Consider the following 15,303-nt stretch of genomic DNA (forward strand, 5'->3'; position numbering starts at 1 on the left):
GGTCTATTAGCTAATCCCCTCAGTGTTGTAGATGAGAGAGAAAGAGACAGAGTGTGTGTGTTGAACTAGTTTATGACTTCTGCTATCCTTCAGTCTTTTAATGAAATATAAAGTTAGAAATGAACATTGCCGCGCCGTAAATCCATTCACCTGAGTTGGAGACATACATTGGTACTCTAAATCGCACGCACCATTTACTCGACTTCAGAAGTCAAGGCAGATTCGCTTCAGTGGGTCTCTTAATGAATGTGCAGTGACACATGCAGCAGCTCTCAGTATATCAATAGTAAAAATGGAATTTGTGTAAAACATTGCAGATGATACAGGACTGAGCCTGCAAAATACATCATCTGATGAATCATGTTTATACGATTCGCGCCTGCAGGTAAATATGATGAGGAACTCATATTCTGTCAGAGTTTACTACATGATTTCAGATTGATCCCAAACTAGATGAGAAGTTATATACCTGATTTAAAAAGGGGCAGTAAAAATATACTTATATTTACTTCTGCAGTTGAATCGCTTGCTCAGGGACATAAATACAGAAGTGTGTCTTCTCGGCTTGATGGATTTTAGTGCAGTACTTTTATAGCTCTGTGTTGTTGGCTGTTGCGTGTTGGTTTCAGTTACATTAAAAGTGTATTTCTAAAGTCGTTCTTTTTGTGACTTTTACTTCGCTTGTCTATAACACAACGTATTATTCTTGTAACGATCAAGAGTCTGGGCATCAATCTGCTTGTGAAGTAGACCCTCCAGCCCTACATGAGCGTGGTGGGTTGAACTCAGCTTCCTCCTCCAGCCCTCGTTTGGGAGGGAGCAAATAGATCTACCAACACGAGAGGGACACAACGGATGAAGATTCACAAAGATCTTTATTCGGACAAATGCATTAATCAGTGCCTGATTTATGCCTAAGCATTGCATCTTTTACTTCCGTTTTGATGTGTATGTCATTCCCTTGTGCCACATGTATGAACTATGCTTGGCATAATGTGTGTGCAGCTCTGTAGGGTATTCTTGCATACCAGTGGCTAGTGTCTGTTTGTTAGGAAAAATGAAATGCATCTTTTATTTTAACTGTACAACGTTTTCATATTAAAATATTTATATGTCCTTCAAAAAAGGATTAACTCTGTATTCCATGAGAACTGGGTATTTAGGTTTATTAAAGTGGATAATTTGTCAAACGGGTTAATGCATCAGGAACCATTCACACGAGTTGCTTAATAAAAATATTTTTTAATAAATACCCAATCCCAAAGTGAGTTGTAGAATCATGTAATTGCATAGCAATGATTAGTGAAGTAGGTACAGCGACACCAAGGCCCCACAGGTGTCAGGGGCTCACTGCACCCCGGTAATGGATGTCTTACTGCTCAACGTGGAGGCACTGCAGACCCTCTAACTGGCTTGCATTTGGGTCAGTGGCACCCAGGCCTCGCACTGCTCATGTAATTGGTTTCGTGAGGCATCAGCATTAAACATTATCCGGTGGTGGTCTATAAACCTGCTAACTGTTAGACCAGTTAATCCGTAGCAACCACTGTCTTGCACAGGCAAGTATGAGTGTATTGATACAGGTGTGTGCCTACCACAAAAGTTTAATTTTTGTGGGTTGTAACCAAATTGGCCTTGGATGTTCATGGCAACTTTGCTGACCCCCTCCTCTAAGAATGGCATCTTTTCCACATCCAAGTGTCAAGTAAGCGACCATAATCACAGACTACACTTGAGTGAGAATTGAACATTTGTAAATCACACACTTGACGCAGGCACAAGTTAGGCTAACAAGTGTATAGGCTGTGTGCATCAGTACCATAGTAATTAGCAGTCTCAAGAGGGTAGACTCACAAAACAGTTTCTGACCAATTGGCAGTGGTAGTACCATGATCTTGGTCCACAGAACCAGGATTTGGGGACTGGGTCAGTGCTCAAGTTGCACTGATGGCCACAGAAAATTTGGCAAAAGGGCAGCCTGTTGTTCCTTCGTGACTATCACAGCTGGGAACATGGGTGCCCCCGCGGAAGAGTCAGGGGGTGACCATTTAATGCCTTGAGAATACCTATGAAATCACACTTCCAGGGTAGTTTCTAAGTTTGCAATGATTTTCCCTCTCTACTGCACTTCTAAACTCACTCCTAAAAAAGAAGAACTAAGTGGTAATGCCCCCAAAATATTTGTTTTTCTTGCGGTGCATGGGAGGGTTTCCTCTGTTGCGAAGAGCTGAAAATAGGCCTAGGGCGTTTTGAATTCCACAGCAACTTGGAATCTTTGCACACCAAATGGATGTGTCATGCTGTGAATCAGCCACATAGACTCTACACATAAATACAATACAACTCTGTGCCTGGGAATCTATTAAATTTCCATGTACAATCTAGATGCTCTCTGGAATATTACAGTATATTTTGCACAACTGGACAAGCAGATCACACAACCTCATTTCCTAAAGTTTATTTTACTAAGGGGTGTGCTACGTTTTTTGTTTTGCAAGCGAAGTCTTGCTTAGGTCCAAATTATTGGCCTTTGCACAGTTTGTAGATTTTACAGCGTTTTCTACCTTTACGCTGGAGAGTAGCTTTTCCCCGCAGTTTGCCAATACTTCTTCACGAGTGCTAGTTGGCACTTAAAACGGATGAGCCACTTTCTCAATATTTACTTTGAAGTTGGTGTTCCTCCCAACTTTGAAATCTTCTGAATGTTGATTTTTTTTTTTCTTCTCGAAAATGGGGCATAAATCTCCAGATTCAACTGCAAAACTCCACATGGAGAAAGCTTTGTGAGTTACTGTATGCAGTAAAATTATGGGAAGTTCATGAAATAACACTTTGCAACTTTACTCACTTCTGATTTCTAGGTGCAGTGTGAAACCCGTAAGCACTCCACCACTTTATGATCCTCATAAGCCCATTTGGCAAATTAGGTTGCAACCCTCTATCTGCTCTTCAGTAGCAACTTCCTGGAGCTTCCGGAGTTCTCTAGCTATCTGAGTTCAGGCAGAGGCGAATGATTCACAGGCCCAGATTTACATAAGTCTTGCTCAGCGCAGCTGCCAAAAATGCTGTGTTGCGTGAGAAGGAGACCAGGAGAGCACCATATTTACAGAGAAATGTACTCTTCCCTCCTCCGTCTAGTGCAGAACCTTGTGGCCATGAATAGTGCCAGGGTGTGTGTGTGTGTGTGTGTGTGTGTATATGTGAGTCTAGCATAGGTTTTGTACTGGATTGGTATCCTTCTTAGACTAACTTTAAAACTTTTCCCACTCTGTGTGCTGTCAGTGCAGCACACATGCAAAGTCTGAAAAGAAAGGAAAAATAAAACCTCATCTCTCCGTGATAGCGCCTATTTTTTGATAACAAAACCTGTCTACTTGTTTTAGTAAATAGGGTTTTGCGTCAAAAACCATGGGTGGTTGCACCGGAAAGCCCATGCACCACCCATGGAACACCCCCTTGGCGCTCAGTAATACAAAGCAGCACTGCTTTGCATTACTTTCAAGTGATTTTCTAGCCCAAAACAGGTTTTGCATAGCAAAGTAAATTGTTAAAAAATTATTTTGCGTAACTTTTGTGACGCAAACCTGGTGCTAAATCTTAGTAAATATACCCCTCAGTTTCTCTGTTGAACTTGAGTTTGTTTCCTGGGAAATAAATATGTACACAACTACAGTTGTTAATGTGTGAAGTTAGGTATACACACCAGGCACTCCTGTAGTCAATAAGAGTAAACATGCAATAATGATTCATTCTTATTTTCAAGACTTTGTCACCCTGATCATCTAAGTGTGTTATAAGGATGCACCCTTGATTAGCACAGGAAATAGCTGTCTAGTGGGCATTCTCATGGACCAATGTCAGACTGTATGAGTTGCATGTTACTTGATTCCTCCTACATACAGACCCCTTGAGAATGTTATGATAGTTTAGTTTGAGTAAGATGTTTAATATTGTGTCACCAGTTGTGGTTCTGACCACACGGTTAGGTCTGCAGTAACAGTATCTTCAGCAGATCAAATCTATGTTGCAGTAGAAGGAATTAATCTCCCTTCCTAAGAATATTCTTTGCATATAGTATCTTGATTACTTAAGAGATACTCTTCAAACCCTGTAACATGAATGAGTAGGATCCCCGGGTTATGACGGAGGCTGCTTGACAGAATCATACTTTCAAAAATCAAATATGATTGGTTTTAGTGCTGCGTCTCTTCAAAATTCCTGTATTGTTCGCATGTACTTCATATAATACTTAGCTGAGAGAGACATTCAAATAGGGGTCTCTGCAACATATTTTGTTTGTCTTGGGTGTCTACAGGAATTCAAAACAGAAGGCAACTATGGTAACAGAAGCTGGTCTTAATACCTAGAGCTTACACGAGAAAGTCCTAATTTTTGATGCAAAGGAGGAGCCTTGTCACTGAAGAGACAATTTATTAGCAGTCCACTGAAACCCTTCAGAGGAGAGGTGCAGTCTGGTAAACCCAGCCATGCTTGCGTACCTATAGTGCCCTATAAGGTTCACCATTGACCCCCTCAATTAAGATTGGTTAGCCTTCACTGGCTGCTTTTAAGCTGAGATATCATTATCCGGTAGGATGTGTGGTAATTATAAGATCGTAGAGCCCTGAGTTTAGAAAACTGTCAGTCTATTAACTTCTTAACCTAACACTAGTCGCTCTATATCTGTCCATCACCTGTGCTTATTGTTGAATTCTAAGGTATTTCTCCAGAATACTCTAAGCTTGGAGTCTCTAATGTGACTAAAGCTGTAATCAAAAATCACTGTATCTAGTTGGCAGCATAAATATAGGAAGTTGTTGACTCATTAGTAGAGTAGGCCAGAACTAAGATAAAAAGATTGAGCCAATAAACCAGCTGTTTTGATGCATGGTTCTAGCAAATACTGCTGGCTTAAAGAAATAGGGAAAGTATAATTGCCAATAATTTGTGTAATTTGTAATCAAAGCTAATTCCTTGAAAATGAATTGTGAAACTATTTGTTGAAAACATTAAAATACAGTGAACAAAGGATTTTCAGTCAGTACATATTGATGCAGATTTTTTATTTTTATTGCTTAAACTTTAGTTGACTTGAGAAATGTGTTTTCTGTTTTTCTGTCTACAGGTTAGGCCAAAGAGCTTGATACCAGACAGCCTCCCAATATCCTTATGCAGAGACCAACCTTCAAAACAGCCGCCTACCTTTCAAAAGGCAACAGTTGTAAGTGTAAAAAACCCAAGCCCCGCCCTCCCCACTGCCAACAACACAGTCAGTCACACTCCAACTCACAATGGCCAATCGCTGAATGTTGCGGAGTCTGCAGCAATTTCTCCAGCTTTAAGCAGTGCCGGTGTGGCCTACGCCATTATATCCACATCCTCCAACAGTGCAACGCCTGTCAACACAAGTACGGTCTCCGTGGTCAATGACGGCATCAAAGTGCAACCACTCCTCTTCAGTGCTGACAACAAGGTGTGTGTTGTGTCATTTTTTAAAAAAAGTTTTGTTTAGATTGAAAAAAGGAGAACAAGTGCCAGATCAGTATACATAGCGGCTTTAGGACAGTAGTAAATATATAAGCAAATGGCAGAGAACAAAGTAAATACAGTTCAAAAGGACTAACAGTAGAACTTTCAAAGTCAGTGTTTTAAACAGATGCAAATGTCAAATTAAAAATACAATTCAGGAAGAAATGTATAAGGGAACGAGATGTCGGACTTACAGTGGGGTAGCACGAATGCCATGAACCCTAATGCAAGCACTGGGGGGAAAGACCGCCATAAGTTGGGTGATCGGGCCCCTCACATCCCTGGGCTGGCCATGGTGCCAGTGTATCTGCTGCAATAGTGATAGCTATTGTTCTTTCAGATAATTTACACTATCACCATGAATAGGTTGAAAACAAAGAAAGAAAATATCTCTTCACCTTAAGACTTTAGGGAAAAGAAGTAGGACCTATCAGTTTATTAGTTGGACATGGGAAGATGCTTTTCAGTTCTCAAGTTTGCAGGTTGTGTTGAAAAGACTTTTCACTTGACTCCGTACAAGACCTTTAAACTACCGGACTCTTATAACTTCATGTGTTCATCAAATACCACTGGTGTTTTCAAAACGTTTTTGTCGCAGCTTTAGCTACCCTCCATGCTTTTGTTTGTACCCAAGCATCTTACATAATATACACATACATAGGTGTGCTTTATTTTAATATTTGTTATATTAACTTTAAAAACCCGCTATACATTTAACTTGCATTTCTTTTTCAAGTTTATTTTACAAGGTGTTTGGTGACATTGTAACATTGTAGCTGCCTGCGATTTGAGTGCTTGGTTAAATTACGATTTATTCTAGTCTCCTTCACAAATACTAACAATGTTCATGAAGCAGGTAGGTTGCTTGTTTATTAGTTAAACGGCTACATCAGTCCACTTACCATTTTTATTGCAGGCATAAGGCAGCCATGTTTAGGTGACAGCTTATTTAGTTTTTCCTTTATTATTTCTGTAGCATCTGCTTACAATAAGAAACACAAAAAATAACCATCGCGCATAGCCCTGCAAAGGCCATTGTCAGTGTTTGTTTTCTTTTGCTGCCAGCTGTTAACTCATTCCAAGATTCCAATCCGACTCCTGCAGTGTGTGTCATTTATGACGCTTGACACAGAACATATACTTTTTACCTTTTTCCTTACAGTTTAACAGCGAGTTACCGTGGGCACGTGTGCCCTCACCTCCAGCACAGCGAGTAATGGCTTCATTTTAGTCATGTAACACGCAAGAATATTTCTAGAAGGGGCTGTTTATTGGCAGTCACAGTGTAGACAGTCCTGCAGTATTGCCCTCGCAGCTTCCAGAAAGAAAATATATATATATATTCATTGTTAGGGGCACCATCATTACATTCACTTTTCATTTGTACAAGAAAAAAGTGAGGGGCAGGCCCGTTTTAATGTCTACGTGAATTGCTAAGTTTTAAATGGTTGTGTAAGTATTGAGTTAGAATGGATGTATATATTTGGTATGACGTGAATTGTGGTTGTAATGCTCGCATTGTCTCTTAACTCGTTGTAGGTGGTTTTTTGGGGGATTTTTAAATCGGTGTACAGAAAGCTTAAGGATGACTAAATGGGAGTGGAAATGCTTGAGCCATCATCTTAGTCAGTGGGAACCTGTGTAGCTTTTCTTTAAGTTCTTTCTTTAGCTCGTCTCTACCATGACAGGAAACTAGCCATATAAAAATCAGTATTTCCTCCACAAAATAGGAGCAATCTATATGAACTAATAGGCTACCATCTCATTCCATCTGCACAGGAGCATTCGCAACCATTGATAAGTGTTTGCTTTATTGCACCTCAGAAGTGAACTGGAGTGTGAGTCCTTAGGTGTAGCAGGTTTGGCCCCCATTTACGCCATTTTGTGACAGGGAAACTCACCTACGTAACAGAAGGAAATGTGTGCACAAACAACACTTCTCAGCCACTAGGACCTCCACTGGGTCACACTCTGTTACTCATGTTTTAACTCATCAGCGCTAATGTGAAGGTAACCAACATTATTGAAATTCTAAGGTCCTTATTGAGTGAAAATTAGAAAGGGCCAATGGGGTGTTTTGTAAACTAAGGGATGTTCGACTTTGTAATCACCTGATTGGGCAAAGAGCAGCATTCATAGACCTTACTCGAGTGACTGAGACAATTAATTTAAGTGCTTCCACCCCTATCGGATTTCTCAAAAAGGCAATGGCTGTAAGGACAATTCACTGATTAGTCATGGATGACAGGTTATATGTCCAGGTCTTTAAAGACATTCCAGTATCAAACTGTAATTGCTGAAGTTAGTATGTCGAACTGGACTTTGCATTACTTTTAAATTATGGGTACACACTTGTTGTTTTTCATTTTAGTTTATCATGGTAACTGTAATGGTATCTCACTTTAGGTGAGGCTTACATAACACCACATGTTTTATTGTGTATGTGTATCTGTCAGAGTTAGTGTATGTTTTTCAAATTTTATAAAAGGCTTGCATTTGGCATTACGAACCTAGATGCATTTACAAATAGGTTGAATGAATGATGGCTTAATTTACTGTGTTCATTGTAATTTATGGGCCTTAATTACTAGCATCTTCGCAATTTACTAGTGCTTTTGCAGACGTGAAGACCCTATGTGCTCTGAACACATATGCACAGTCATTGTATGGGGAAATTCCTTATTGACAGAAGGTCCTCGAGCTCTATGAGAGTGCTAACTGTGCAGGCAACTCACTGATTAAGGAAGCAATATTTAGGTGCTCTCGCTGCTCAAGTACTTTCCTTCCCTCAACACTGGTTTCCGGTGCAGAGTAGGACTCGGTTACGGCTAGTATGAACTTAAAATTCTACTGTTATACCTCACTTTTAACTGTGGTTACCTGTGTTAAGGTAACAGGGCTATCAGTATTAAAGCATTTAGGGCCATATGTACGAACACTTTTTTTCCATAGACACAGAATGGTAAAAAACCTTTGCTACATCTGGCCCTAAGTGTCACAAATAACATGTTGAAAATTGAACATGAACTCTTGTGAAACCAAACTCGGCTTAAGGCAAATTTAGCACACTCTGTGTATGAGTCCAGGCCATTTGGACTATTGTACTCTGAGTGCCATACAAATAATATTTCAACTGTGGATGTTTTCTGAGTGCTGGCTGAGGTATAACTGCCTTCAGAAAGAACACCACAACAGCTCAGTGCTAAAGCAGGCAGGTCTAAGCTGAGGCAAGAAGGCCAGCATAGGGTAAGTGAGCAGTTGGCATTTAAGATGGCTAAAATCTCGACCATACAACAGCTTTCTAAACAACTATGGGCCTGATTACAACTTTGGAGGATGGTGTTAATCCGTCCCAAATGTGACTGATATACCACCTACCGTATTACGAGTTCCATAGGATATAATGGACTCGTAATACGGTAGGTGGTATATCCGTCACATTTGGGATGGATTAACACCGTCCTCCAAAGTTGTAATCAGGCCCTATGTGCTTAATGTTTACAGAAGTTATCTCGAATTAGCAGGCAGTTGGCAATGTAAATAATTTTGATAGTCATGTTTAAGTAATCCTATAAGTCAAGAAAATGTTTTCATGTCTCGTCATAATCAACTTGCTTCTTTTCAAGTAAGTGTTAAGTTCCATTAAAGCCATTTATCCACTTAATGTTAAGATCTGAATTACGACAATTAATTATTTAATCAGTCAGCATTTCTGGTATTTTGTAACAATAGTGAATGCCTTAAGGCAATTTAACAAGATTACTTTTTGTTCCAATTCAATTGGCAAATGTAGTGTAATTGAGATGCTCTGTTCTGCAATTTCCATCTACCAGTCTGCTATTTCATGATTGTAATCACACAATCAGCTCTTCATTCCTTCATTTTCTCTAGTCTGTCCTCCCCTTTGTGTTTCTTTATGTTTGAGGACTATGTTTAACTATTTTCTTGTTTAGGAATTTAACATTCTTTCACCCATTGTAAGATATGTATTACTGAAAATAAGAGATGATAATGTAAAATTACAAAAAAGGAAATCTGACATATGCATGTTTAATCTTTCTAGTCATTTTACACTAGCATGATACATACACTTTCCTAGTTAACCTGATGGAATAAAAAATACTTATCTTCCTTGCACTTTCAATACATATAATTAAAGCTATGTTTTACATGTTAAAGGTAATTATTATTCAACCTCAGCTTCAGACACAGCCAGAAAACAATGTGGAAATCAAGAAGGAACATGCAAGGCAACCAGAAGATACAACACATATAACAACAGTTACCAAAAAAAAAAGGGAAGAAAATCCAGAGGTAATAAAATGACGTAAAGAATATTAAGTGTACGTGCACGTTAAAATGTCCATTTCTTTGGAAAGACAAGGTACAAGGGGATATATAAAGAGACGAAGAGCATTAAAAAGGTTCAAACTAATTTGAATTTCTTTCCTTTCCCTAGTTTTGCCTGCTTTTTAGGTCTCAGTTAGGCTGCCCTTGCACTTTCTCTTTGAGCCATGTTATATACACTTTGTGGGCTTACAGCCTACAGAAGTCTTTCTCTGCTACTGGTGAATCCTTCTTCTTTGTCCCTCCTTTTTGTGTTTTGATTCCTCCCATGGAGTCTTTCCTAAGTACTGTATCTTTACACTTTGGTTGTTTATGGTTTATTTAGTGGGACTATTTTTTTCTTTGTTTCCTGATCAAGTTACTGTTTGTCTGTCTTCAGTGGGTGTGTGCGCTCACTCCTAGTGCTGTTTCTCCGTGCAATCAAAAACCAAGGTAACGTGTCAGATGGTGTTTGCCGAGGGTCATTTACTTATCTTTCACTGACTTCAAAGTGAGAGGATTTGTGGGTCCTGAAAATTGTTTTCTATTATTTGACTGATCCCTACGTCTTTCACTAGTCTTTCCGTTCATTTTAGTCCCTCTTTTGTAACTTATGGCACATAGGAAAATGCTCCTGCAGAGATTTAACACATTACATATCATTAGTCAAAGTACAGAGCTAGTCTAAACCTGATCCTCTTTTATTATCATGAGCACCTCCCCTGTGGACCTTGCACAACGTTATTATACACCGTACCGCATCAATTTTGTTTGTCGCTCTGTTGTACCCCCCAACCTCCTGATTAAAAATGATCAAGAGCAAAATTATGTAACACTTCACTGGCGCAGTTCAGTTGTGAACACCAATTTACTACTGCCCACTGCATTTGCAACACCAATTTATTAATTTTTGTATCGTGGTTGCACCAGTAGACCGCTGAACATATTTTTGCTCTGGGATTCAATGCAAAAGTTGTCGCAGGATTCACTACACCTGTGTAAAGTTTGCGCAATGTAGTAAATGAAGCATGGAGAGTTGAAAGAGCTACGGCAGGTAGATGGTGATGTGTGGCTCTTGCTTCTCTTCCTGGGATTAGAGCATAATATCAAATAATGGCTTTAACTGTGCTTGTGGAAAGGGGTGTGAGAGAACCTGGCTGCAATCATCCCCTTTATTTTCTCTGTGGCGCAGGCTTCAGTCCCTTTAGTGTACATCGCCCCCCCCTCACACTCTGCCAATGCCAGCTGCCTATTCCCAGCATGTCACCACAGTAGCCCCTTCCACACAAATGTTTTCACAAGACTTTCTATAGCAGTGCCAGCTGTTGCAGGTGCAAGGCAGTATGGCAGTTTATCCTCAAAGAAAAGTGTCATTGTGTACTTTAGAGGCAAAGGTGCATTTACTGTAGTTTCCGTATATACCTTCTGCGATTACAGACTGTGGGGAACAGCCAGAAAACATCATGATGTGATACTTTTCTGGGGTCAACGGTGGATGACCTTGGTAAAGGACCACGTTGTGATGTCTTTATCACTGTCTAGAATGTTACCTCATAAAATGGGCACGCAATTGAGTGCACATTTTCTCGTTTATTGTAAATTCAACCAGTCTTTAACTCCTTCTTGTCTCCCACCTGGACATTATTTTCACACTCTCCAAACTCCGCCCCCACTGATATATCCAAGTGTATCTGAGATGTTTACTGGGTTAGTTTGCTCAGGTTATGAGGAGAGTAATGTGTTGGTTTGCTCAGTTCATGAGAATCAGGTTTGTATTGTTTTGGTCTCTTGACAATGTCTCATGCTCCACCCCTTTTCAAGATTAACTCCTTTTAATCTTTTCGGGCAATACTCCATAGTCAACCTTACTTAAATGGGCAGCAATGTAATCAAATCCTATTTAGTGTTAGCAGAGGTTTAAGGTTTCCTAGACCATGCATAAGTACGTTATCTAGTCCTGCTTTTAAGTCGAGCTACAGACAGCTTTAGCTGTTTTGATAGCCCATTTCAAGAAGATCCATAGTAAAAATACTTTCAGACAGTCCTCTTCATCCATTGGTCTGTCTATCTATCTATCTGTGTATCTATCTATGCTTTATTTATCTATCTGTATCTTTCTTTTAGCTATCTATCTTCTATCTTTTAGCTATCTCTTATCTATATATCTATCTTTTATATATATCTTGTATCTTTCTATTTTTAAGTCACCTAACCACTTACTGTTTCATATCCTATCAGTTTTTGAGCAGCTTGAAACATAGTCCAAAAGTTACCTGTTAGAGGGACTATTGCTAAACATGGCTAAAAGACACTGACATTGACAATGCCAATGTCAATACCTCTGGAGTTGCCAAGGTCCAGTTGGCTTTGCCAACGCTTGTTTATGTATTCTAACAAATTCAAGACACTATGGCCCATATTTATATTCTGTTTGCACCGGATTTGATTAATTTTTTTTTACGCAGATCCGGCACAAACCTAACTCCATATTTATACTTTGGCTCTAGACCCGTCTAGTGCCAAATTTATGGAGTTAGAGTCATTTTTTACTGTGGAAACCTGCATTGCGTCAATGAGATGCAAGGTAGGCATTCCCAGGCAAAAAATGACTCAAAGGCATTTGCGCCTTATTTATACTCCTGTGCAAAAATGACACACGGGAGGAGGAGGGCCTTAAAAAATGGCTCTGAGCCTGTTTAGAGTCATTTTTTACGCTTGGGTCAGGGCAGGTGTTAGAGGACCAGTGGGCTTATTTCCATGGTCTCTTACCATGGAAGCAGTGCACAGGTGCCCTTCCCTGCACCCAGGGACACCCCCTGCCACCTTCGCCCACCCCTGGAGGCCACCCATGGATGGGGGGACCCATCTACGGTAAGTAGAGGTAAGTATATATTTTTTTCTTTAAGTGGCATAGGGGGGCCTAACAGGGGACAGAAGTCACCTGGGCATGGCCATTGGGCAGGGGGTCATGGCTCCTGTCTTTGCTAAGACAGGAGTCATTTCCATGGGGGTTGTGCGTCAAAAAATGACGCTAGTCAGGTTAGAGTCAATATTTTTGACTCTAACCTGAATTGCACTATTCTTTGACGCACAATCCCCAGTCTTCCCTATGCCTCCGCTGCCCGGTTAGGGTCAATTATTTTGACGCTAACCAGGCTGCAGCGCCGACTACCGTCATTCATTAAATATGATGCCCGACTGGCGCGTTGGAATGGCGGTAGCCGGCGTTAAACGTTTTGACGCAAACCTGCACTAGTGCAGGTTTGTGTCAAAAAGTATAAATATGGGCCTAACTTTGTTATCTTGTCTGCTACCATCCAACATACAGCAGTATAGATGTATTTGATTATTTCTGCAATAAGCAAAACAAATAATTGTCAAGAGTGCAGGAAATTGAATAGTTGAATAGAATTATTGGAGAAAAGTAAAGGGTGGGGAAGGTAATAAAGAGAAAACCGGATTGAGAACTAAGGCCAGATGTAAAAAACAAAAGTGGAATGAGAGGAGAAAGAGGAAGAAATGAAAGTAGTACTGAGGTGAAATGTGAGGGTAGTAACGAAGACTGAACAAAGCATGAGTTAAAATAAACAACAAGAGAACACTATGGAATTAAGGTAACCTTTTTACTTGCTTCAGTTTTTCTCCCGGATTCACATCCCTGATGCAATCTCTGCTGTTGCCACTGTTGTTATTTATGATGGAGCAAGTGAATACACATTGAAGACAAGGGTACTGACATATAGTGGTGTGGTTTCTTAATTTCTAGTTACCTGCCTCATGTAAGGTTTGCTTAGCAGCAATAGACTATGGCCCTCATTAGGAGTTTGGCGGGCAGTTTTCACTGTCCTTCGAACTTCCAACAGAGAGGTTGCCGCCACACAGGCTACCTCCTCGCCCGACCCATTAAGAGTTTCCCGCTACGCCGGCGGAAACCTTGGTTTGGCCCTGCCAGACTAGGGGGAAACAGGCTATAGCATTGTCTCTGGCTCGAAATCGAGCCGGCGCAAATGCTTCAGCCAGCAGGGCGCACCAGCAGCCTTGCTATGTTCACTGCAATGGTGCTGGGGTGGGGGGGCAGCACTGCCCATGCCAACTGCATGGGCAGTGCAGGGCCCCCCCCTGTGGATCTTCGCACCTTACCTCTACCCACCTTTTCATGCAGTGTTACCGTCATGAAAAGGCTGGCAGAGAACAAGGTCGTAATCCCCAGGGCAGCACTGCTTGCAGCACTGCCCTGGTGGATTAGGATCTCTGCCACCGCCGGGATCCAAGATCCTGGTGGAGCTGGCAGTTCCTTAGCGGTCTGACCTCCAGGGTTTTAATGTGGCAGTCTATCCTGCCACACTCGTAATGAGAAGAAATATTTCTTTGAGGCTACGAAGGGTCAACTCATATCCTGTAGGCAAGATATTTTGAAATTATGTGTAAGCTCATTCACAGTTACTGATATATGACTTTGTTAAACCCAATTTTACTTTTTCACACCCACTTTATTCATCTCATGTAGCCCAGAAGAAGCTCTCCCTACCCCAACTAAATTTCTGGGTATTAGAACATGCTCAACAGGACCTTCTTGTGGTTTGTCAAGAAATGTTTCAGTCATTTTTTAGATCTTTCGGTTGTATAGAAAGAAACATTTTTGCATCAGAAATGTGAACCACATGTAATTATAGTTCTGCGAGGGTGGTGCAACTGGCCAACAACGTCAAAGCAGGGAACAGTTGCATAACCAAAATCCTTTCCACCATTCTAGTGGAAACTTATTACAGTTGAATAGCTATGTGACTTCGTTATTACAGGTAACTAGAGACATCACAACTTGACTGTAATAGGGAAATTAGAGGCCATTTTTAGACAGGGATAGCAGTCTCTTATGTATTATAGGGTACTACAGGCACATTTTGATGCCCGACAAAGTGGGCAGATGCAGTTTAAAGCAGGTAAATTGTGTGATTTTTTTTTTTTTTTTTTTTTTTTTTTACTACATGTGAAGGTTAAAGAAATAAGGTCATGTGGTGCTCTGAACACTAAACACAGCCCCTACCTGATGACACCAGACATCACATGACTTAAATGACATCAGGGAGACTGGTTCTCAAACAGTAAATGCACCACGTATGGTGCATCTAGGAGTATGCCACTGTACAATCACCTAGCATATGTCACATATGCAAAGGTCTGTAGACACAGCTATTCACTGGACTGAACTGTTCCAACTGTATTCAAGCTATACATTAGGACTTTTGCCTGACCATCACACAATTGCCTATCAGTGCGGTTCATTTCAGGCATATATTTGATTAAGGGGAATATATGTAGAGTGGAATGACGTCCTTTCAAACCTGTATACTGGGGCATCTATGACTGATACATCTAGTAGACTGTCTCAGCTGTCAGTCATGTACAGCTTAAGACAAAATTGTTCAATCGCCTCGCATATTATATATA

General features: G+C 40.5%; 1 protein-coding gene across 4 annotated transcripts in view; it reads left to right on the forward strand.

Annotated features, from left to right (window-relative positions):
• Nucleotides 1-15,303, forward strand: part of PHF21B (PHD finger protein 21B) — a 281,511-nt gene that overhangs the window by 231,837 nt on the left and 34,371 nt on the right. For 3 of the 4 annotated variants that reach the window (XM_069228266.1, XM_069228268.1, XM_069228269.1), the window contains 2 exons: nt 5,126-5,473; nt 9,709-9,843. In XM_069228266.1, coding sequence (XP_069084367.1) covers nt 5,126-5,473; nt 9,709-9,843 — 483 coding nt within the window. The remainder of the gene's footprint in view (nt 1-5,125; nt 5,474-9,708; nt 9,844-15,303) is intronic. The other variant, XM_069228267.1, reaches the window with a different exon arrangement.

This window comes from Pleurodeles waltl, chromosome 4_1 (assembly GCF_031143425.1).
Source record: "Pleurodeles waltl isolate 20211129_DDA chromosome 4_1, aPleWal1.hap1.20221129, whole genome shotgun sequence".
NCBI classification, from domain to species: domain Eukaryota; kingdom Metazoa; phylum Chordata; class Amphibia; order Caudata; family Salamandridae; genus Pleurodeles; species Pleurodeles waltl.